This window comes from Copadichromis virginalis, linkage group LG4 (assembly GCF_057382275.1).
Source record: "Copadichromis virginalis isolate Kocher_CV1m ecotype Utaka linkage group LG4, C_Virginalis_male_GT1.1, whole genome shotgun sequence".
Classification (NCBI taxonomy): domain Eukaryota; kingdom Metazoa; phylum Chordata; class Actinopteri; order Cichliformes; family Cichlidae; genus Copadichromis; species Copadichromis virginalis.
Genome location: NC_140621.1, coordinates 26,595,096 through 26,621,630, shown reverse-complemented (window position 1 = coordinate 26,621,630; position 26,535 = coordinate 26,595,096). Strand labels below are relative to the sequence as shown.

At 38.3% G+C, this 26,535-nt stretch overlaps 1 protein-coding gene across 1 annotated transcript; it reads right to left on the bottom strand.

Moving 5' to 3' along the window:
- Positions 1-2,789: 2,789 nt before the first annotated feature.
- shisa9b (shisa family member 9b) lies at positions 2,790-20,841 on the bottom strand. Its single transcript, XM_085454603.1, has 4 exons — positions 20,022-20,841; positions 17,734-17,840; positions 5,140-5,271; positions 2,790-3,549 (listed from the first exon to the last, which is right to left on the bottom strand). The coding sequence occupies exons 1-4, from the start codon at positions 20,528-20,530 to the stop codon at positions 3,170-3,172; spliced, it is 1,128 nt and encodes a 375-aa protein (XP_085310729.1). The 5' UTR covers positions 20,531-20,841; the 3' UTR covers positions 2,790-3,169.
- Between the last annotated feature and the right edge of the window lie 5,694 nt (positions 20,842-26,535).

Sequence of the window (26,535 nt, the reverse complement as noted above, 5' to 3'; positions counted from 1 at the left end):
ATCTTGTATGAACATTAGAGCAGTTGCACATACAAGGACACTGTCATGAACCTTGAACCACAGTGAAACATTACTGGATTCAAGGTTTTGCAGGGCACCAACAACATGGGAACTGCAGTTCACAACACAAAAATAACATATGGAAAACGTTCAACGAGTTGCTCAGAAACTTCCCAGTACATGTTAACCACTTCAAGAAAAAGTTCATTTTTTAAAAACAAAGTAACCCTGTACTGTACATAACACATGACAGATAAAAGATAAAATAGGTACTCAAATGCATCTTATGATAATGAAAAAACAGCGATCAAACAAATTGCAGTTATCATTGTGAACAACACTGTTCATAGGAGCGTTCTTTTAATCTTTACCAATGCTGCAGTCCAGATGTGTATTGGTCACATTATGCTTTAACTGGCAGTATAACAGTAGAGCTTCATGATTAAATGTGATGTGCTGTAGTTAAATATACAGTAAGTGATTTAAACAGTATTGACGAGGTAATAAAACATTCACGAAACAAGAATAGTCAAAGATTGTGACTACTCAGTATTGATTAAAAATCTCAACTGACCTTTGAATACTGTGATTATCAGATCAGGTGATTGCTGACACAGTTGATTAATAAGGTGACATGATAAGCTAGTTCAGCCCACTAGATATGTGTAATGGAAAATAGTGCATAAAGTTTGATTGGAAGTGTGTGACAATACGAACAACTACCAAAACACAACAATATGCATATTTTCTGGCCTTGTTATATTTTTTGTTTGGTAAGATGTGGACTCGAGAAGACATAAATATATCTTTACACTAGCAGTTCCCACTTCCCACTTGTGTGGCAGCTCTGAGAACATCCCTGTCCTCAGCTACCTCAAATAGTCAAATGCATGAGTAAGACTTGCATGGAGGCAGGCGTGAATGTCCTTTTGTATTGCTTGGCTGTGAATTCAGCGTAACAAATGATCAACGGCACCTGAAAACCCTGTTTATTAAAAACCTTTTGCCATGTACGGTAAAGAAAAAAAATTCAGTGTATGGCAAAAATGTTCCTATTGATTCAGACCTGACTTGGAATATTTCATTGTAGTTCAAAAACACCTTTGAATACCCACTTACATTGCTTCACAAGAATTTTACATTCATTCTGATTTATTATTGGCCTCTAACAGTCAACTAATATCACTTGTATTTAGACTATCCATACCACGTACATTCTTTAAATGTCAAAATTGGGATTTAAGTCACAAAAATAACATGTTAAAAAACCCAAAAGGTTCAACTATAATGCAAACATTTAAATTACTTTTGTTGGGAGCATAATACATTACTAAGAATAAAACCAGTTTCCGCTCTAATGCTGGGTTTTCAAGTACAAGATTTTCTAGGATAATCACACATACTGATACCGCATGAGGGTCTATTACACCATGACAACACTGGTTTGATTACGCCACAGCTACTGAATGTTTCTCCAAGTTGTACGTCAGTATTGACATGGTTTTCTTTCAAAGTAAGACAACCACAACTTTAAAAAGGGAAACTACGTCAAATTTAAATGAGTCTTAAGTCATTTAAGTAAACATCAACACTTTTACAAACTGATTCATCTATGCTTTATCAACAAACACAGCTTTTGAAAATAGACGGGATTTTGGAAACAGATTGATTCTCCCCGTGAAGGGATCTAGTATGTAAGGTATGTTTGGCAGTCTGGCATCCACAATTTTCAAGATATCATGTTCAAATGGTGTTTGATAGCAGATACCAATAATAGCTCAAGCTAATTTAATTCTGGTGAAAATCAGATCAAGCTGGAGTTACGCTCTCTGAGTGCTCTTGTTTCTGATTGTTTTTCCTTTTAAATAAGTACAGCTATTATCTTGCCCCAGTCCCAAAGGGCTCCCACTGTTTGCTAGGAAAAAAGTTCTCCAGCTGGTTGGTGAGCGGTTGCTGGCAGTCACTATAAAATCAATTGCTAAAACCTCTTTCATGTAAGCCTTGAGATCAGACAGTGATCACCTGGCTACTAGGGAAAAGTTTGTATTTTGCGATGAGGAAATGAAGCTGCTAGAGGTTGCTAGCTGTTGCGAGTGTAGAATTTGCCACAAAGAAGTTTTTGATTTGGCACTAAAATCCTGTAGTTTGCACGGAAGATGCCGGCTTGTCTGTGAAACTGTGAAAAGAGCAATGCAAATTTTAAATGGAGACCCTTCGCATTTAAAGTAAAAGTTGCGCCTCTTGAAACACCTTTTTTTTTGCAGCAATTAGGTTCAACTTTGAAGGTTATTATCATCCGTTTCCAGTTTCAGACATTTTCAAATTTCACTACAGCTCAAAGTATAGTAATCGTTTCCAGGCAAGTCGGTGTATTTCATGCAAAATACGGGTAACTGCAACAATCGGCTAGAGGTCAAAGCATTTGCAGAGAGGTGTCCAGAGCAGCATCCTTTTTTGTGACCAATTTCACCAGTCAACAGCTGGTTGGGGAATACACAGTTTTCTCTGGAAAACTCCAGCTGCCAGGGTTTCTGTGCCTGTGTGAATAAGTCCTTAAGTTGGACTTTAGAGATATTTAGTCTCATGTGAGGTTTTAGATTATCTCATATTCAGAGTATGGTACAGATTTGTATAGACTGAAAATACAAACCCTGGTCCCTGCAATTGGTCCAACTTCCACTGGATATTAATCCGTACTCTTAACACATGAACAGTTCCCAACATTTTTAAACACTATTCATTATCTAGTGAAGCATTTCATAAAGATCCCACCAACCACAGGCTATTCCACTCTGATTAGATAAACATAAACCTCTTTTTTTTTTTTTTTTTTTTCTTAATAGAAGTTACATAATACGCTTTTATTTTAAGGTCCTTTCAGTAGATACTGGAGATAGTACTTAATGTGTCACATCGCATCACTGTACTATAAGTTATGTAACTTTAGCAGTTTGATTATGTGAATATTAAACACAAAATATTCATTACAGTGCCCATCTGAGGCACGGTGTTAGATACAGAGTCCTGTCAAAGTACACTTCACCTCGTGACAGTGTCATAAATGTTATCCATTACAAAGACAGAGCCACATACTACAGTTCACACTGCTCTCCTGTAACCACATCTGGAGTCTGCAGACTCATTATAAGCCTGACGATTAGGCAGTCGTTCATACTGTCACTTCTGTCTTGCTGTTAGTGACATAGTATGGTTGTGGAGGCATGTAGCGAATGGTGTCCAGCTCCTTTTCTGTGATGCAGAGTTTCTTTGGGCCATAGCTCTGTCGGAGTCCCAGTGTGTCCTTGCTTTCCCAGGATCTTAGCACGCCTGGACTGGGAGCACTGCTGGCGCTGTAGTACAGTGTCTGGGAGCTGTGGCTCTTGGAGCTTTTATACTTGTGTCCATTCTGCTTTGACAGCTGTCTGGGAGGGCTGTAAGGATTGCTCGGCTCTGGCTCCATATCCACACCTTCCATTGGAAGGCTACCTTTGGCTGTCATCTCAATCACTTGTCGACGGTTGTTGTGAAAGCTGTCATTAGCTTTCTCCGCTAATAAACACAAAAATAAACAAGAGATTTATTGTAGCAAAAAGTGTGTGCGTTTGTGTCATCATCATATATTAGACATTGTTTACTAAAACAATAAATATATACAGAAAGAAATCTTTGATTTGGCAAAAGTGATGCTGTAATTGGCACAGACACACACACAAGCATATCCTTGCACCAGTGAAACACAAATCATTGTAGCTCATTATAGCTCATATATTCGGACCACAAGATGCATCACATCACCATCCCCTCATTCATTTTTGTTTTGATTGCTCTTGATTGTCTCCTGTTCCTGCTCTCATTTGCTAAGATTTGCTCCCTAATGATAAGTTCGTTTGACGGCACTTCAGTGGATTAGCGGCGAAGAAGCATCAGCTGCTTGTGCCATCACAAAGACTGCGAGCAGTGATTGGACCTCGTTTCACGCATGCTGATAGCTGTCATCTCTCCCATGCTCAGGTCCGTCAAACAGAGCCAATTGATTTCAATGGAATCTAAATAAAGCATTGCACTTCTGTGTTAATAGCATTATGCACAGATCTACAAATACCATCACTAGAGACTTGGATGTGATCGGGTCAAATTAGGACTATTTGTTTGGAATTATTTTTTCCTTCAGTAATCAATGTGATAAGTAGTTGGTTAACTATAGTTCATTCAGATTACTGATAAGGTTAATATAATACAGTGGGAACAATACATTTCAAAACTGAGGTTTTGAAGTTGGAGTTTATTGCTCTTGAGGATATATGAACACACCAATCGAACAATAAAAGATACTTGCTAAATACATACCACTACAATATTGTTACTTAAAGTGGAACTGAGAAGTGATTTTCTTTTCTTTACCCTGACATTAAAAGCATGTCAAAAGATATTTAAAAAGATATTTTTAGCCACGTTTCTAAGTAGTACTATTTTGACAGCTTCTATAATTTCTTGTTTAAAGTGCTGCTTGTCCAGGAACTGGCTGTAGACTTTCCAAAATTAGCCCATGAGAAGAACAACAAACTTGCTTCTATAAATAATCTTTCAGTTCCCCTCGCTGTTGGCATTGATGGACGGTGGATTAAATCACAAGGATTTCTGACAGCAAGAGACTTGATAGAGATTCAAACCAACTATTCTCCTTTATAATAACAAAAAAGCACTTGTAAAGTTTTACCGCTGTATTATGTAAGTAGTATCCTTGGCATGTAGATAATAATCAAATAAGAAAAGCTAGATGTATTAGATAAATTGTTGATGTTAAACTAAAAAGAGAGAGATGTCATCTTACTCTTTTCTGTCTGTTGATATGAGCAACTTTTAACACCAATTTTATTGAAATGCCAAACAATATTTAATGAAGATTTTCATCCAAAATCTTTGCCTCATTAACTTCTGAACTTGCCCTCATGGTTACTCATATGACAGATTGTTTCAGCTCACTCACCCTGACACTCATTATAGATCCAGGGAAATCCTCATTAATTATGCAAATTGCATTTATATCTGATGTAAGATCCTACCTAATAAAATCAAACAATGAATTTCAAGTGCTTTTTCACCATATGTTTTTTTGGTTTGTGATAAACAACCTCTTACCCACAGCCTTGAGTGTGGTGTACTTGTTGAGATCCTTTGGGTCCTCATATGGGCTGATTATTGGTCCCACACCTGGATATGGCTGACTTACCAGAGTTGGTACATGAGCTGCATTGTTCATCTGGTTGCTCTCTAAAGAAGGGCAATCAATAGTTATTAATGCAGAAACTGAATTACAGTTTCCTCTTTAAGTGCATTTGTAAGCAAGATGTCAACAAATTTAAAATGAGTCATAATAACACAATAGCTTTATTACTGTAGCAGTTTTCAAAACACACAGTTTCATGGATGAAATAGACATTAAAAAAATGTACATTTCTACAAGCATGCAGTCGATCATGCGGCCTTCCATTTCTTCATTCTTCCATACATGCATTTGCTCTGAGCTATAGGCAAAAATTAATGCAATAATGGAACAGATTAAGGAAATACAAGCCTATCTATGTGAGCGCATTGCAGCCGTTTGAAACGAACTACTGATTCAGGTGAGCTGATTAGCTGAGAGGGGCTGATCTAAAGTTGAGGCGCTACAACCTCAAAAGTATGGTTGACTTTGGATTTAAAACAAGTGTGTGTGAAACAGTCAAAAGACCCTGATCAGGTGTTTACAGAGGACCAACTGCTGGGAAAATAAGATTCCATAATGCCTTGCCATGGATGTAATTTACATGTAAATAATAACATTTCAATATTGCCGTCAAATGAAATTTAGAATCAGTGTCGGGGAACAAAAACAGGAGTGATGTGCAGGTTTTTAAGTTTTTATTAGCAGCTTAGCTTTTGTGTTCTGTGCTAACTGAAGACGGGCTAGTGGCTAGGTTTGATCTTATCACTGATAATAAGTAACTTTGCTTTTGCTACACGCATTAGCTCTTTCGACATATTTTGACATAAATATGAAACAGAAATTACAAATGTTGGGTTTTTTTCAGAGTATGTTTAATTCAAGTGTACTAGTACTAGAAACTGCAATTCCTCTAGTGGCCATGCTATTAAATAAATAGCAAATTAGTCCTTACAGACAGACAGCTCAATCCAAAAGTGTTTTGTTTTGGTCTCTATGGATAGTCGAAGGAGCTTGGAAAGAAAAGTGTCTGGACTTCTTTAAGTTTCCTTGAAGACGTTTCACCTCTCATCCGAGAAGCTTCTTCAGTTCTAAGAGCAACAGGTGGAGAGCCCCAAAAGAGGAGTGAAAGAAGCCATCTATGTCCACTGTGAGCGACCATCTTTGAACAGAGGCGGTGGCTTACAACACCAACTGTCGGCCATCTATAATCCACTTATGAGATCCCTTCCCAGACGCCTTAACGCCCACTCACATCCTGGGCCATTTGACCTCAGTAAATCACATGATAGGGTGGGGCCAGGTTTCACCTGAAAACTTGGCTGATTGTGACCCACACCCGTTTTCGCGCCCTGGCTCGTGTGATTAGGTAGAGAATCAACAGGGGACACTCCCATAGGGTTTAAAATCTGGGACTCTCCACCAGTTGCTCTTAGAACTGAAGAAGCTTCTCAGATGAGAGGTCAAACGTCTTCAAGGAAACTTAAAGAAGTCCAGATGCTTTTCTTTCCAAGCCCCTTAGACTACAATGACCTGGTTGACTGAGAACCTTCACAGACACGTCTCCATGGATAGCTTCTTCCTTCATAACAACACTACAGGGGGTGATTTTGATACTAGAGTTAGGGGCATGGCTACTTTAAAAGGTACTTGATCATGTTTCCGCAGTGCTTTTTTGAGCTTTATGGTTTGCAGTGTGGTATAGTCTGTGCACAAAGTTTATGCTTCAGGTTTTATGAATGAAATTTTTGTATTTTATTCACTTATTTAGTCGTGTCTCAGTCAGCTAGTGATGTTCAGTGATGTCAAACTTCCAAAAAACAAATCAACTGTCCAGATGTGAACATATAGGCTAAAACATGAAGTGTTTTCTTTGACCTGCTAGTGTCACTTTCCTTTAAGTAGCCTTTTCTTGGGGAGCCAGCTGTAGAGCTGAACTGCTCTTTGTAAAACCATCCTAATCGTATAGTAGACATCTGGTAAATTAAGGGGTGCACAGCAGATAGACTGGCCCCCTGCCTACTGGCATGACAGAGCAAACAAATGTTCAGAGTGTCTACTCCTACTTTAGATTGGAGAACGTACCAATTCACAGCCGGCTGTTTGAGGACTGCGCTGTGTGCTGTGTTGAATCTGAGTAGAGATATCAACATGCTTATGGTTGTACATGTTGTGGACAGTTTTAATTAAATGTTTGTTTATTATATTTATTTAAGTTTACAAAGTTTAAAATGCAATGATTCCTTTAGCCCCATTGGTCTAGAATACATCTCATAAAAACAGATCATTAATACAGAAAATGGGTTAATTAGGCTCCTATTCCCCACTGGTCAGCAAGAAACTTTATTACTGTGCTAATTAATTCAGAAAGTCTCAAATTATCAATGCTGTCTCATGAAATGATGCAGAGGACAGCTGCAACAGATACTTCACCATAGACAAGGGGAGGGTATAATTAGTACGAACAGATTTGGGGATTTTAAATAGCAAAGGATTAGTGGTGCCACAGTGGTCGTTATATTATAAAAATATCTATATATCAAGCTTTCCTTTCCTGGGACTTAACTTATTCAGTTCAATAAAAACTAAAGATCATCTGTGATCAAGGACATTTTACAGTAGTTCACTAAAACAGAACTAAAAAATTAAAACTAGTTGTAAAAAAAGTTTTTAGTTAACTAAAAATATTCAAAAAGGCAAAAGGTAACAAAAAAACAATATTTTGTACTTGCAAAGCTAATTGAAACAGGAAACAGTTATATTTCCGTTTTTGTCTTTGTCAGTGTGGTCAAATTTTTCAACAAAATGAGCATCAGGATGACAGCATGACATAAGAGTCCAATAAAGTCAGTGGAAACAAATCAATACAAATCAATATGTGACCCTCAACCTATGAATTAGAGGTTTAAGGTCATGGTCTGAGCAGGAGACTTCAGTAGAGATGTGAGTTGACAGTCCAGTCCTTGTACCTGCTCATTTTCAAGTCACTGTTTTTACTGTTAGTGAAGCCAGTTAACACTGACTTATGAATCATTCAGGCATAAGAAAGACACCTAAGTCAAGAAATGACATGGTATTGAATGTGTCCATAGCAGATAACTTAGCAAAGAATTTTAAATGGTCTTTTCTTTCAGTCGTTTGGCACTTTTTTATCAGCAGCCTGTTGCAAGGAAGAAACAAGTAATTTCCTGTACAGTATGTCCTCAATATTTTTAAGGAAACTGAAAAAGTGGAGGTCAAAACATTAGTGGTGACAAGTCTGATAGAGTGATGAATCCAAATGTACCAATCTTCTCAAATTTGGGGTCATAGGAGGGCTAGAGCCTATGGATGGATATATGGGTTCCTGTTCCAAGCTGACATGACTTTGTTTTTTTCAAAGTGTACAAAACAAGTCAGGAGAGATGTACAACAGTGAGCGTCTGCAGCTGCGGTGGAGGCTCTGTCAAGGTTTAGCTGTTGGGGGATATGCTGGAATTATGAACGCAGAAAACTATCATCAGATTTTGATCCATCATATATTACCATTTGGAAAAGATCTGATGCAGTTTCTTCACTTTTCACCATGCCAATGACTCCAAACACACTGCTGGTGCAGTAAAACTGTCCCTGAATAGAAATACACAATGGAACATGATCAATCATGGACTGGTCCTGAAGACGTGAAAACGGAAAACATCAGTGTTGGTGGTGAGGGTGAGGATGTAGGTAGGAGGGAGGACTGCGAAGCTGTCGGCAGCCAACATTGTAGATGCCGTTAAAATGATCTTTTCTTGGTAAAAGAAAAAAGAAACCACTGTTCTGTGTGATGACTCAAATGACAGGCTCTCAAACACATCACAAAAGAGCACGAGGTCTCAAATACCATTGTCCAAGTGAAGACAACCATATTGACCATCTGTAAAATAAGGGGAGGAAGAAAAGGTTCTACAAGACAGAAACCTGGTCCTGTTTCAGTTATTCACTATCTCGGGCCAGCTTAACAACTAGCCTATTTTATTTTTACGGGATGTTCCTCTATTAATTCTGCTTATCAAATTCAGGGTCCTGGGGAGGAGCTGGTGGATGGATAGATGGATGCAGGAATGGATGGGTTCCTGTTTCAAGCTGACATGACTTTGTTTTTTGCACCTTAAAATCCTATGAGGCAGATTATTTATGTATGTATGCATTTATGTATTTATTTATATTTGTCTCCCCTACCTTGAAAACTGAAAACACCAGATGGTCCCATTTCAAGTTGTTTTAATAACCGGAATAAATTTTTCCCCCAAGGTGTTCTTTTTAAAAAAATGTTTTTTCATGGGCTTAGCAGGTATTATTACATCATGAGACCCTGGTGTTAAAGTAAAACTACAGTATAATGGCCATCCTGTAGTTTGTGTCTTGTTTTGTCTGTCCATATGCTTCATGTACATGCTTCATAATTCATAGTTGTCCATATATGCAAATAAATATTCTCTCGGTCTCTATGGATCGATGGAGTATAAACGCTTTAAACGGACTGTGCCATGCTTCCTGCTACCTTTAACGTCACCAAGACCTGGTTTGGTCATGAAGAGAAAACAGTGAAACAGTGGAAGAAAGTCCAGCCACATAGTCACTGCTGGTAAAAATAGTCAAAACGTTAATACATTTAATCAAATCCCTACATTAAATCTGTCTGGTTTAAATTGCTGTCATACTTTTTTTCTGAGCTTATTGACCTGTTTCAGTTTCATACAGTTGTTGTAAGTGGGCCAGCCACAGAGGCTCTCATTCAGCCTGATCTTGTTAAATCTCATGGATTAGAACTTTTGCTTTCATACCCAGAAGTTACTTTACTTTTAATAAAAGCAATCGGTTTACTCTTTGACATACATGTTAAATGACATTCCTCAATTAAATATAGTTCCATGTAGTGCAATTTTCTTTTGGATAAGCTATTATCTGTGGAAAACTGTCCATGCCCTCATTTGTTGGGCCACAGTCTCAGGCAAGTTTGTAAGTGATACCATTTGAGCTGTTTCACCTGACTTCTGTTTATCTGATACTCCAGCCAAGGTCAAAGTCTAGGTATCTGCTTAAAGGCAGAGACCACTGAGAGTAAATATTTTAATTCCCATACTCTGAATGCTTTGGTAAAACTGTCATTTCAACATTTGTCATAAACATTTGATCTTTTCTGTGTCTGGAGGTCTCGAGTAAATCAAATTTCCTCTTGAAAAATGGACACTAAAATTGAAACTGGGAGCTGATTTTTTTTTTTAGCATCTGATGTCTTTTTCAGGATTCCAAACTCAGCATCATTAAACTGATGTACTGGTGTGTACTATTGATTATCTTCCTCTTTATTGCATATTTTACTCTGATTGAGTGCCATTTGAGCTTGCACTGTTGTTGTAGTCACGGCTTCTGTGTCAGCTGCTGGTGGAAAGTAGGCCACTTCTGAAGAGTTGTAAGGTTAAAGACTCAATGGTTGATGCGGGAAATAAGTGAGTTAACACTCCAGACACAGACACCTCCCTGGAACTCATAAAAGATTTAAGAGAGTATTTTGGGAGCTGTATGCCCCAGAATAAATGGTACAAGGAGAAGTTTTGCTCTTATTTACAGGCACCCTACTTTCAAGTTGGTAATGAAAATATTAATTTCTTTCTGATTGAATATCTTGACGTTTCTACCAGATTTATGAAAATTTGAATTACCAAACACATTTATATATTTATTTCAGTTTATGTATTTAAACATTTGTGTAAATTACTTGATCAAATTTGAGCAGCAGTTTTCATTTAGGCATGTAGACACTGTGAGTACAACCTGACCTCCAAATAGCAGCTCATATGCCAATCATTACAACCAAGATGCAGAAGAGCACTTCTGACCGCACAACACAAATGTTGAACATTGAAGTGGATAAGCTACAGCAGCAGAGAACCACACTGGAAATGGTCAGTTAAGAACAGGAAACTGAGGCTACAATTCACACAGGATCATCAAAACTGAACAACAGAAGATGGGAAAATGTTGCCTGATATGATGAATCTTGATTGCTATTGTGAGATTTGAATGGCAGGATCAGAATTTAGTGTAACTACCAGTCAAACATTGATTCACCATGCCTCATATCAATAGTTCAGTCTGCTGCTGGTGGAGTAATGGTATAGGACATATTTTCTTGGTGTAGTTTTGGCCCCTTAGTACCAACGGAACAACATGTAAATGCCACAGCCTATTTCAGTATTGCTGCTGACCGTGCCAATCCCTTTATGACCACCGTGTACCCATGTTCCAGCAGGATAATACTTCATATTACAAAGCTCAGATCACCTCAAACTGGTTTATTGAGCATGACAATGAGTTAACTGTACTTAACCAAATCTTTAAAAGAGCACCTTTGGGATATGATGGAGTGGGAGATTTGCATCATAAATATGCAGCTGACAAATTTGCAGCAACTGTGGGATGCCGTCATGTTAATATAGACCAGAATCACTGAGGAATGTTTCCAGCACCTTGTTGAGTATGTGCCAAGAAGAATAAAGCAGTTGTGAAGTCAAAAGGGGGTCCAATACTAAGAAGACTGACCTAATAAATTGGCCAACGAGTATGGTTTAGTCTGATAATTATTAAGTGAGGATTACTTAGTGTACAAAGCTTCATTGTTTTTTTTTTGTTTTGTTTTTTTAACTAAAGGCATTAAAAAACTTTGTACAAACTCAGATATTGAAAACATGGTGAAGTTAAAAGTTAGTTAACTTTTGTTAGTTTTCTTAACATTTAAGTACATATAGTGCTGTGCAAAAGGTTGAGGAAGTTTAGGTATCATATTATGTAATCAGAGAAACATTTTATTGGTCCCAACTGCATTTTGCATCAAGACAGCACCAACCACAAACCCACAGCCAAAATTATGAAGCTCTATATTCAGTGACGACAAGAACAAGGAGTGCTGCAGCAGATGGTATGGCCCACACAACGCCTGAGCTCAACATCATGGAATCAGTCTGGGATTACATCAAAAGACAAAAGCAATTAAGACAGCCTGGATACACACAGAGACTGATAAGTTCTAGAGTATACTTGGGACATCCTATCCACCAGTGTACCTGTGAAAACTGGTGATGTTTTACAACTGAAGTGTGTTCTAACATTAATTTAATTTAGGAATGGTTTTTGTATCTTAAAGAGATTTTTTATTTACAATAAAAGTTGTAAAACAAACTTTTTACAAAAAAAGTTTGCTTACTGTAAATTATAACCGCTCGTGTTTTTCAATGCTTCCTCGCTTATATTTTTTATTAAATCTCCAACAATCAATTTGAATGTAATAATTTGTTATTTAAAAAAAAACTGAGCTCAGCAACATAAACAAGAGATTCACACAGAGACTGGTACGTAAGTAAGTAAGTAAGTGTGGAATCCTTTCCATTGTAAAGAAAAGACACAGCAAACAAGACTCACTATATTTGACTCTACTATAAAGAGATGACTTTATGAGTGCCAATACAGAGGACTCACCCCAGGTTGCAAGAACATTTCATAATTCTCAAGAAAATCCAGATTAAACTTAGTAAATAAAATGTGCATAAACATCTGCAAAACTCTGAAGCAACATTCTTAGGACAGATGCAGCAAAGATCAACCTGTACAGGAACTAGGGGAAAAATATGGAAAACGGACTACGTGATGCATGGCTATGTATAGTTTCCTATGCCAGTGAGTCACAGGTGTTTACTGATGCGATGGAAGACAGGTGCAGCTCCATGAATTTGGAAATGCTCTGAAAAGCTATTATTTTTGCCGGATGCAGTAAAGTTGACTGGAATGTGTGTCACAGTACGAATGAGGAACCCAAAATATACTGCAGAAGCAACCTGAAAGATTCAAGGCCAGGAAATGTAATATTTGTTAATGGTCTGCAGAGAAATCCAAAGTAAAATCCTTGAAAACAACATCAGATTTTATGCAATCACTGGCTGCAAAGGATTCATGATAAATTATTATATTATATAAAAACAATTATATAAATAAAGAAATAATTCCTCAACAGTTATTACAATATAATGGTTTACCCCATCATGTGTACTTTAGATTCTGCACTTTAAGATCATATTAAGCTCATATTAATCTCATAATGGCAACGCTCCTCATAGTATTGGCCAGTCAGCTATAAGTGAGAATCCACAACTGAACTTTCTCTCACCATCCAAATAATTTTTCAGGTCACTATGTAGTCACATAGTAATCATCTTCTTTGAGCCTTCTCTACGAGTTTCAGAGTACAGCATGTGGCAGGCGGAAATATAACTATAGGTACACTCTACATTTGGTAGCTGTTTCTCAGCTGCTGTCATAAGTAATGCTGCTGAAATACATTTCTATCTGAAAATGAGGAAATGGGCTGTCATGCACCAGTGGAGTGTTGGCACTGAGTGGAGACTTTGTTCTCACTGGCTGACTGCCTGGAGTAAAAAGAGGCCACTCTTCACAATTACCCCCATGTACTCGGATGTCCAGCAGGACAAAGATATGATAGTCCCGGTAGCCAAAGAAGCCCTTGTCATAAAGACAGTGTTGCTGGTGTCTTAAGGAGAATAAGAGCTCATAGCCCAGTTTAACAGATTTCTATTATCTTTGACAGGCAGCAGATAAAGACGGGTATCCTACGGAGATTTACACCTCTATCTGTAAAATACAGTGGCTTGGGCATGCCACTAGAAACCACAGCTGTACAAGATGGGTACATGTGTCAAAAAATACCACCTCACCTCATGTAACCTTCCAGGGTTTGCTGTCAAGAAAACAATCATGACTCTTCTGTTGCCACCTCAATTACACAGAGTCCTTGTCATAAATTTCTAAGCTGCTGTGCTCTGAAATGGCATGTGCAAGGTCACAAAATAAAAGCTGCAACCGTCTTCTCCTCAATATAGTTAAAAAGTAGAGACTAACTGAATAAACACAAATCGTATTAGCGCTTTTGTTGTTTCTTTGTTTTGCTTTGTTTGGTTGGTTAGTTATTTGTCCTGTGAATGCAGACATCTCACTTCAGTTTCAAAAATCCCCTTCTGCCTTGAAATTGTATGAATGCACTGATGTATAAAAATACACTTGTACGTGACACATCACGCACAGCGGTCTTGTGTTAGCAATATTAGCATGATTGGTGTGATTGCATAACATTTCTTCAGCCTTTTAATACACCTGATTGCTGCTATTATACTATATTTTAACTCTGTAATGCCAAGTGTATTATGTTTGATACATTAGTTTTTGTGTAAGTTTTTGCGATGTCTACAATCAACAATGTGATTTTTTTTTCACAAAAAAATGAAATAAATTGCACAACACATTATAAAGCAATAAATTGCACAAAAATGCCATATGTAGCATATTATATTATATATTTTTTCATAAGGTTCAGTAAGCACTCTAGTTTAAAAAGGAGAATTTTCTGGCATTTATTTTGTAGTTGAGGCTTTACAGAGATTTAAAGAGATTTAACTCGTGCTTGTAAAGTCCTCCAGACCCTCTCTCTGTTTGTCATCTAAAAATGAATGAGAACATTTATTACTATTCATCACTCATCTGTGATCATCTTGGATTTATGTCTCAACATCTTAAAGTTGACAAGTATGTGCTAAGACCTAAAAGATTTTCTTTCTAATCACAGAATTCATGTTTTCACTAATTAGAAACCCTTGCAAAATAATAAGGGTGCACTTGCTGCGCCCGTAAATTCTACTGAGAAAGTGCAAGTGTCTGGGCCTCATTAATGATAAATTAACAAACTGGTGATTTTTATTTCCACCTGAATTTTTTTTTTTTTAATTAAGAGAACCATTTACCATAAAATGGCAGAGCATCCCTCATTCTTTATTTGAATCAGAACCTAGCTTAAATCATGTTATTTCTTTTACCTCTAACTCATACTTCCCAGTATATACTGTATAATATTGGACCTAATCAGTATCATGTCAGTGTTTATCCTAAGTTAAGAGTTTGGAATTTACTTTTTAAAAGTCAGATGTCTGGCTGTAGCAGCTTTTCAAAAATGAGTGCTGTTTGACTGTGTCTGTAAAACCTTTTTTATTACAATGGCATTTGCCATAATTATCCATCTCGTTGGGGCGTGGGGGTGCAAAGAGACCTTTACTGGCTGTAGCTGTTGAGGCAGAAAGTAGGTTGGCAGTAAGCAGGTTAGCATTAATAAGAACTCCTTTCTGTCTGCGTGCATTTGTGGGTGTGTGTAGGCGTTGGTGCTGACGAATGAAAGAATCACGGTGCAATATAATGGCCGTGGCATACAATATGTTTTGGCAATGGAAGAGCTCAAGGTTGTCAGTATGAGGGTATGACTAATATGTTCGCCAGGCTTGAGGATATGGGATTTTTTTTCCCCCTGCTTCCGATACTTCCGGTTCCGCACATTTAGGCCAAAAAGAAAACAAAAAACATACAAAGCTCACAGTTTCATATTTGTATTTGAAACAGTTAAGACCTTCGAGGGTGAGCTTTGTGGTACAAAGCAATTAGTCGCTGAAAGTGGGAATTTACTAGAATTAAAAGCTTATGATGGCAACATGAGTTAACAGATATTACCCATCCATCCTGTGTGCTCAGATACTGACACTGACACAAATTAAATTTTTTTTAACTGTTTACTGAAACATATTTCAATTATAGTATATAATGGACATGTACATAATTTGTAGACTCTTAGCTTTCCTTTGGAGGTATCCGCTTTTGAAATTGGATGAAGGTTTTAGGAGTTTTAGCTCCTTAACTTGTGCCACCCTCTTTTTACAGGGACCAAAGTATTTGGACAGTTGACTCAAAGGCTATTTCATAGGCAGGTGTGGGCAACTCCTTTTTTATGTCATTATCAATTGAGCAGATAAAAAGCCTGGAGTTGATTTGAGGTGTGGTGCTTGCATTTGGAAAATTTTGCTGTGAACAGACAAGATGCAGTCAAAGGAGCTCTCCATGCAAAGTGAGACAAGCCATCCTTGAGCTGCAAAAACAGAAAAAACCCATCTGACAAATTGCTACTGTATTAGGAGTGGACAAATCTAAGGTGCCGCACAGCAAGAAGGTCCTGAGTTCAATTCCACCATCAGGCCGGGGTCTTTCTGTGTGGAGTTTGCATGTTCTCCCCGTGTTTGCGTGGGTTCTCTCCGGGTACTCCGGCTTCCTCCCATCGTCCAAAGACATGCAGCTTGTGGGGATAGGTTAATTGGATAATTCAAATTGTCACTAGGTGTGAATGCGAGTGTGAATGGTTGTCTGTCCCTATGTGTTAGCCCTGCGACAGACTGGCGACCTGTCCAGGTTGTACCCCGCCTTTCGCCCTATGACAGCTGGGATAGGCTCCAGCGCCCCCCGCGACCCTGAAAAGGATAAGCGGAAGCGAATGGATGGATGGAAATCTAAGAGAGCACTGGTGAACTCAAAAGACCTGGACGTCCACAGAAGACAACAATGGTAGATTGTTGTGAAGAGAAACTCCTTTACAACAGCCAACCAAGAGAACAACATTCTCCAGAGGATAGGCATATCGATATCCAAGTTTATCATGAACAGAAAATACAGGGGGTTTACTGTCAGGTAGAAGCCACTTATAAACCTCAAGAATAGAAAACCCAGATTGGACTTTCCTAAAAAAAAAATATTAAAAATTAAAATATTAAAAAATATATATATTAAAAATCCAGCACGGCTCTGGAAAAACATTCTTAGAAACCAAGATCAACCTCTACCAGAAGGATGGCAAGAAAAAAGTATGGAGAAGGTGTGGAAGAGTAAAATACTGCAGAGGCAGTGTGATGGTTTGGGCGTGCGTGGCTGCCAGTGGCACTGGGACACTAGTGTTTATTGATGATGTGACACAGGACAGAAGCAGCCAAATGAATTCTGAGGTGCTCAGAAACATACTGTCTGCTCAAATCCAACTAAATGCACTCAAATTGATTGGGTGGCATTTCATAATACAGATGGACTGACCCAAAACATACAGCCAAAGCAACCCGGGAGTTTTTTAAAGCAAAGAAGTGGAATATTCTTGAATATTCAAGTCAGTCACCTGATCTTAACCCAATGGAGCATGTGTTTCACTTGTTGAAGACTAAACTTTGGATAGAAAGCCCACAAACAAAGAGGAACTGAAAGCCACTACAGTAAAGGCCTGGCAAGGCCATGAGATCAAGACTTCAGGCTGTCATTGGCAACAAAGGGTTTTCAACCAAGTATTAGAAATGAACATTTTATTTTCAGTTGTTTAATTTGTCCAATTTCTTTTGAGCCCCTGAAAAGAAGGGATTGTGTTCAAAATCTTTTAGTTCCTCACATTTTTTATTTCATATCATCTTTTTGTTCAATACACTAAATAAAACTGAAAGAATGCCCTTCAACTACATCTGAGTTGTTTCATTTAAAATCCACTGAGGTAATGTGCAGAACCAAAATTAGAAAAACATTGTCTCTGTCCAAACATGTATGGTCCTATGATATGTATGTGCATGTAAGTAGATATGTATGCGGCTACTTACGGAAACTGTTAGTTGTGAGTCTGGTTTGTATGTTCTCATAGTGCTGACCGAGTCCAGCGTCGTCTGTATGTTCTGAGGCAGGATGGCGGATCACATGTGCAAGAGCTCTGAAAAGATGAAGAATGTGAATATGAACACATACATGAAATATGTGCAAAAATAAAATATAAGTAAAGATCTGTTTAACATGTTATATAATCCATAGCCAAATCTACTTGGGGTTAAAGTTGCAAAAATGGTTTTCATCAACTTTTCAGGAGACAATTCACAGTACTAAGGTCGCAGGCTTTGTTTCTGCAGTTTTAAGAAATATTGCAGCCAGTGATTGTTGCTCTTCTAAACATCTGCAACACTACTCTCAAGAGACAGACTGAAAAATAACTGAGGCTAAGTCATTCCAACTTTTAGTTCTTGAAGAGTTAAAACACTGGATCATATCTTGAAAGCAAATCTTTAGACCATGTTTGCCTCCTTAAAGCTTCCACACGTTACATCCCACATGCAGAATTTTTCTCTTTTAAGTCTTAGTCCTTGTTTGGCATAAACCAGATGTCATCAGGGCTTGGAGTTAGGTTGTCAACACTGCTTGTCAGAAGGTCGAATATCTTCACACACACACCTTTCCAGCAGTGTATTGGGGAGGGTTGCATCTAACTATTTCTGTAACATTCGCACTCATTTCACAGCGTGACCGCCCTGCTGTGCAGAGGTGAGAAAGGAGATGGGATTTGATCTTCTCTCTCTATCTTGATTTTTTTTTTTCATTCTTGAAAATAACAGAACTATTTGTGTCATTTTATTGTAAACAAACACATGCTGCACTGATAGATGTGAGGGAGGTCTTAACAGAAAATATCTGCTGCTCTCCATTAAATTAAACTAAATGCACCTTACTCTCTACAGCTGTTGGCTTGGAGAATCGTTATACACCTAGTTTGATTTTAACTACAAACCTCTAAACCTTGATGATATTTATGGATGTGATGTTTTCACATCAGCAATTCTGTCCTCAAACACATCTCACACTTCTCACAACTCTTGTGGTAGTTCCTGCTGCAGTCTCCAGGACCATGTTTTGCCATGAATACACAAATAGACTCACAAAGTGAAAAGAATACTAGCGCTGCCTCTGTAGCTGTCAAACATACATGCAGAGGACAGGGTCTTTGCAGACAGATACACAAGCACACTTGTAGTGGGAGATAAAGTGAAGATTACGTTGTTGTTAAAAAAAAAATACTCGAGATTTTACGAGCTATACACATGCATGGATTTTGACTAATTGAGGCATTGAGGGTTTTTTTTCCTAATTTCTTTTAAATAGATATTTGTCTGTGGTACTCATAAATGGAGTAACTATGTTTTTAGGGTGGTCTGCCTCTTGCAATTATGACGCATGAAAAAAATTGTGAATTGCATTAAATCTTACAGTAAAATCCACTTAGACTCATTCTCAATCAGAATTTAGTAAAGGTTACTATGACCTCACCTCTTTCCTATTGTTCTCTTTAAGGAAATTTCTACAAATTGGGTAGAAGGATTGATTCAGTTGAGGCTTACAGATTACCTTGTAAGTCAAGAGTGTACTTCCAATAAAACATAGATTTAATGGGATACATTTGTGTTGAAAAGTCATCAACAAACATAGGTGTAAACAGACACAAGCGGTTCGCTGATGGTGATATCCTGGACTGCTCCTTAAGTCTCTCAGAAGGTCGTTCTTCCTTTAGTGCAAAATCACTGTGAGTATATATAGAGCATCAGCCCTGCATGTGTTTGTGTTTGATTGAAAAGCTGTAAATACTGCAAGCAAATAATGATGCAAGGCATAAGTCCCATTATAGGTCACCGGCTTGGTTTCAGTTGTAATGTACTGAAAATAGGCAGAGACCTAGTTTTCCAAACCCAATATAGATTATATCCATTTTTTTGTATTTACCATCTTCAATCCTCGCTATAGATAAAGACCAAAAAGCTAACATTCAGCTTTATATTCTGCTTTATAACATTAACAGACTTAAGAATGAGGAAGATGTTTCTAAAGTCCGTGCGCTACCTCGGGTTGATAAGACTCATTTAGCGTGTATTTAAACAGAATCAATGTCCATATAAAAATAAAACAACCTGTTGCTTTGACTCGTTCTTGATATAAAGTTGGAACATTCTTTCCATACTGACGGAATTTGTCTAACTTGGGGGCTTTTAAATATTTAGACAGATTAAAAACAAAACAAAAAGTCAGAAACTGTAATCCAGCAGAACCAAAAGTTATTACATTTGTAGCTCACCTTGACATGTTTTCTCTGTGTGGACGCTGCGTCTTTTCCAAACCAAGCTTGGTGAAAATCCCTATCAGTGCCATAATGGCCACGACCCCGCATATGACATAAACAATGAGGTTGGTTTTATCCTTCGCGGACTCGAGCGCTACGTCCACCTTTGGCGGAGGTCGCCCTGTCATCATCCACGGTGGGGTGTCGTAGTTCTTACAGGTGGTCTGGTCCAGTCGGGAGCTTTTAAACGCGCAGCAGAACCTGAAGCCACAGGTGCCGCAGCAGTACAGGTAGCTGCCCGTCCTGCACACGAACGGCGGATCCCACTGGCCCATCACGTCGTAGTAGCCACGGCACTTGTCCTCCACGTGTGGGGTCTCCGTGACTCCAATCTCAGCCTCCATTGAGTCGTTAAATCCGGGTATAATATAGTCATCGATAGTTTGACCGGGTTCGCCCTCCGCATCGCACACCATAACTTTCACCAGAAAGTAACCGAGCAGCAGCTCAGTGCCCCGCATCATTGCTCACTTATTCCGCCCTGCTTGACGCCCTGGCGCGCTCTCACAAACTCGCAAGCATCTTCCAAGGAGATGAGATACAGCCATGCGTAATCGGGAAAAGGCTGATTCCAACCTCCATGCGTAAAAACAATATGCCACTCTGTACTTTTTTCTTTCCTTTAACAACAACAGCAAAACGATTGTTGTGGAAAAAGCAGTTCAGACACCCAAAGGGTCGCTTATAGTAGTAAATAGTTGGAGAGCATCACCGAAGCTGTGCCCCTGGCTGCGCTGGAGGGTGTCACACACCTCTGAGGCTGCTCCACTCCACAAAGCCGTCAGAGACAGAGAGAGTGGGAGAAAGACAACGCAAAGGACCCTGTGAGCATGTGAATTGGGGGAGAGAGCGAGAGAAGGGAGAGAGCCAATGGGAGAAAGAGAGAGCGATGTGCAATAGCGCTAATTACAAGCCGTGACAGCCCATTATTATCGGGTTGTGTCGTAAAATCGTCTGTAGGCTACAATTCGTGATCCACATCAACCAAAAAAACAGTCATTCCAAGCAGTCATTTCCAAGTTTAGTTGGCAGGGCTTTGATGTGTAGAAGCAAACGGTGTTATTATTGAGCAACTTAGTGATGTCTGCACAGCAGTGCAATGATTGATGGTTAATGAGAAATCATAAAGTAAATACGTTTTCAGGGAAGCTCAGCCAGTGTAAAAAATCTACACAATATTCTGTATATGAAAGAATTAAAACAAGTAGCTTTTCACAGTCAATTTTATTTTGTCCATAAAGATAAATGATACACAGAGTGTGTTACATTGTTTAGTCGACAGTTCTGATTAAAAAAGTGATGGCATCCATTCAAACCTCTTTCTTGTTTAGGCGTAAGGTCATGTTGAAACAGCCGTGACCTTTCAAGTTGCACCACGAAAAAAATGTCATTTGATCAATGACAAAAGAGTCCCAGAAATCATGCATGGGAAATTAGATTTAAATCATTTTCATCAACACACAAATGAGGTTCTAATAAATCTCAGAAGTTTTCATTTCCTCGAAGTCTATCCAAGGAGAAAACGTTTAATTTTAGCAGTTTTAATTAGAGCGGTAACCCTCCTGCCCTCTGTTATTGTCGCTTCTCCCACACGATTGTAACACAAGTGAAAACTATCATTCAGGGTGTGTGTTTTTTCCTGCTCCACAGAAAACAAGCGCTGTGGAGAATTTATCTTCTATCTGATAGGTGTAAAACTCCATCCAGCTTTTGGACCTGAATTTAAGATTAAAGCACTTTTAATAAACATTTTATTTTAATAAACATTATAACCTGTTTTATCATAAAAAATTTTTTTTTACCATTTGTTGACCTCAGCTATTGATTACTAATCAAAAGGACGATGAATGAGTCTCGACAAGTATGGAGCTGCAAAAAAAAGAATGTGGCAAATTATTTTTAGACAAATCGTTTCATCTAAACTTATGATTAGTGAAAGGAGGCATACCATCTGCCACTTGAGAATTCTCACTCCTCTTGTTTGATGTTGAATCATCTTAGGTATGGAAGGCTACTTGTATTTACAGTTGGCTGTCAGAAGAGTTTTTGCTTGTCTTTGTGAATCTTTAAAGTTTACTATAAATAGTTATACACAGTCCCCAGGGATGAATCTTCAGAGTTCCAACAAAGTGCAGGCAATGAAGTTTTATAAGGACCAGATCAACTCCAGATAATGAATTCCTATCTATGTATTCCTGTGAAGTTTAAAATGCTACATTAATGCTCAGTGAAAAAAGCACATTCTAGTTTTATTGCTCTTTATTCCCCCCCCCCCCCCATCAGTTTGTATTTTTTTTTGATGATGGTGACACTTTTTTTTGTTGTTTTAGTTTTTTCTTTACACCTTCTTTAAGTAGATGGCTCACTAAAGAATTTAACAACCAAGTGATTTAAAAAAAAATCTGCTTATAAATTCAGTCTAGAAAATTATTGTTTGTTTGGGTCTAAAGTGTTTTGATATATGTCCTAATAAAGAGTACCACAAAGTAAATGCTAAAGCTTTAGTGTTTATTAGTCTGTTCAATTAATTTTTGACATCTGCTGTGTTATCGCTGTTTTGTTTTGTTTGTTTGTTTGTTTTTAGCAAGTGGCACATAGTTTAAAATTTCAACTCTCAGACTAAGCTCGAGTAGATAATGAATGAATAGAGGAAATGACACGATGTACCATTACAAAATAACACAATCTTTAATGAAGGGGCTTTAGCAGTAAAGGTTTTTATTTTAAAGCATTAACAACTAATGGATTTCTACAGGATTGCTCTACAGAAATCAAACATGCTCTTCATAAATTCTAGCAATTTGCACCATGAAGCTGCCATATGAAAACTGCATGACTCTGGCAGGTAAATCTTTGCCAGAGAGTTAGTCACCCTGTGCTGTGTTTTGGGTGGGAACAGGTGGGCAAACGCGGCGGTTATAATTCCACTCTGACGGGAGCGTGCTTAATGAAATGCTCGCACGGTGGGGGATTTCAGTGTAATCCTGTTTTGTTCCAACTGAGTAATGCGACTGTCGCTGACTGCTGTTACAGTCTGCTGGTGGGGATTGCCCTAAAGGGAACTATGAACCACCTGTATGCATACTGTGATTTCTACAGTACAGTTGGGACAATACAATATTCTCACCATATGTTGCTCATAACAATAGTAGTGCTGTGATACAATAGTTAAACTAAATATTTATATATGCCACACCATGACATCTGTGTAAATCAAGAGGAAATAAAAGGCACAAAAAGGGCTTATGCATTTATTCACTGCAATTATGGTGTTTATTGTTATTAGCAGTAGTACTAGTATTAATTTTGTCTCCTTGTAGAACCACTTATTAAGGAGTTACTATAAGTCAGATTGTTGGAGGAATTAATTTGCAGTGATTGCATGTTTTCATAAAATTATCAATATTTGGTAACTTGGATGGACTCCAGCCACCCTGCAACTCTGGTAAGGATAAGTGGCAAAGAATGGAATGGATCAATATTTAGTGCTAGTCTGTTATTTGTCATACGAAGCAAAGGATACTGTGCTATATGTTGTCATATCCATATGTTGTACCATCTTTAATGAAACCTGTGTCTCAGGAAAACCTTTAACACTTCAGTATTGTAAAAAAAAATGGCCAATTAGATGACAAATTACAATTGAGAACCTTAACAAAGTTGTCAAGAAACACACGAATTGGAGACGGTTCCACTAAGATGCACTGCATGGCGTAGCACGCTGTAACATGTATAAAATTGGCTAACGAGATCTATTTGATTCTGATTTTGCATTGAGATGGCAGGAGTCACGAAGACTGGACAACTTGGTAATTTTTTTAATAGGAACAGTGACGTCTCCGTGAAGGCAGAAATGACTGTGGTGCTCGTGCCTTGGTGATAAGTGAGGTAGAAGAGAAGAGCAACTAGTCCTTAGGCGTCAGTGCATTTAGAGTTGGATTGCAACTCTACTATTGCAACTGATAATGAATCCCTCATTATGAAGATGAATGCACTTGTGAGAGGCACAGGTCTACAGAGAGGTGTGAACAGAGATATGTGGTCAGATGAATCATCCTCCACCATATTCTTGACAAGTGGGTGTGTTTGTGTGGGGAACACTAAGGGGTGTACTCACACTTGGCATGGGTTCCTTGTACCATGTGCCGTGCCCAAACACAATTGTTCCTACTCCCCCGCTGACCTGAACTCACACTGCGCTTAACAATCCAGGCCCAAATAGGCTTCACTTTCTCTCAGCATCTTGGTTCCTCTCCTATCTTTCATGCATACGCACTTTTTTAAAGCAAAAGCTAACGCTTTTCTGCATTTTAAGGCTTAACTGGGGCGTTCTTGGAACTACTTAAATTTGTTAGAGCTCTTTTTGCAGCTGCAGGTGTAATTGAGGAAACTCCGGAGTTCCGTGTTTGAATTTGGTTAGCTCCCTAAATGCATATCATGTAAGAGTCCATAAGCACAGGCAGTGATCACAACTGTCATCCAATTTGGAATAAGAAAATGGTATAGCCCCAGATGACTGACCCCTACAGTGAGGCCTGTAGGTCATTCGGAGAAAGGTCTCTGCTGTTCACTACATTGACCATCTCTTTTTGTAGGGTTCACTGAATGATTACACTGTTGATTAGTATGAAAATGATGTGAATTATATGCTAACCAGATTTCAAGCCAACTGAACACACATGTTAGACTGCATTCTTCAAAGCCATCATCAAAACACTGAATCATTCTTTTGGAAGACTGGAAGCCTTAATGCAAAGGTAGATTGTAAGGTGTTGAGACATCTTACAATCCTTACAATAGGCTTTCACACTGTAGTTTGGTTTCTCCTTTAGTTTGTCACCTGTTTGCATGTTATAATTATCAAAGAATATAGATACTGTACGCATACACTTTAGCTTGACTAAGGCAAGGCTTTATGTCTCTGTTGTATTCTTTCAGCACGTAGCCAAGTCTCTCGATTAGAGGGAAAGATCAGGTGAGGTAGCGCGTGGTTGTGTCAGATCTGTAAAAGAAACACGTGGAGAATAACATTAGCACTTACATTCAGTGTCAGCAGCAGTGTGACAGCATGTTTAATTGGTTTTGATTTTATTTCAGTTATCTGCATATTCATACTTCATACCTTTCTGTGACATTTGAGTTGTTTCCCTTACAGCTTCTTGTTTTGTCACTTCAGGTTAGTTCTATTCTCTTCTTCAGGCATCTATATTTATCTCTTCTTTTACATGTCATTTTAACATCAGTCCTTTGATCAGGTTAAACAGGTTAAACAGGTTGAGATTTCCAAAGTGTACTATCCAGAGTGAAGTGGATCCACATTTGGTCCTTTGCACTTGTAACTTGGTTTTTACCCCTACGCCATAAAAGGCTGACTGTATTGCTGACACCCTGCTGGGCATGTGGGCAATGTGGGCAGAACATAGTAAGAGTTTCAAATTGATGCCATAGGTGCATCTACAAAAAATCTCAGGTGAGTTTGGATTTCAGTGACTTTGACCTGAAGGTCAGGGGTCAAGTTTTCTGAAAATCTTGTAAAAGTTTCATTTTAACATATATGCCTTTTATTGGCAATCAGTAACTATTAATTATTTAATCTACTGTATTATTGTATGAAGTGAAATGTGCTAATTAAAAAAGGTAAACCATACAACAAAACATCAACATTAACAGTTTAGTTCAATTCAATTCATTTATATAGTGCCACAGCATTCACCTCAAGGTGCTTTAGAAATATTAGAACTTGGGTAACAAGGGTAAGGAAAGGCCTATTGCAGCATAACTAAGGGAGGATTCAGGGTCACCTAATCCAGGCCTAACTATATGCTTTATCAAAAGGGAAGATTTTAAGCCTACTTAACTTCAAAGTGGAGAGGATGTCTGACTCCCAAATCCAAACTGGGAGCTGGTTCACCAAAAGAGGGGCCTAAAAGCTTAAGACTCTGCCTCCCATTCTAGGAACAACAAATAAACCAGCAGTCTTAGAGCAAAGTGCTCTGTTGAGGTGATATGGTACTACGAAGTCTTTAAGAGAAAATGGGGCCTGATTACTCAAGACCTTGTATGTGAGGAGAACAATTTTAAATGTGATTCTGGATTCAACAGGGAGCTGGTGAATAGAAACCAGGATACGCTCTGTTTTTCTAATCCCTGTCAATAATCTCACTGCTGCACTTTTGATCAGCTGAAGGCTTTTCAGGGAGTTTTTAGGACAACCTGGTAATATAGTCCTTTAAAGTCATTTATGTAAAATGCAGTTACCACCAAATTTCCTCAGCCATTAGGCAGCTACGGTATTTAGGCAGTTATTTTGAGACACCTAGCTAATGAACAGGGAGAGCGCCTCATCGTTTATTTCTGTACAACTGGGAATTCAACTCATTCACCAGTCAAAAAAAACAGAAAAAAAATTTTTATTTGTTTTTTTAATGTTTTCTTTAACTCTATGTTGCTTTTGCTATACGGTTTCACA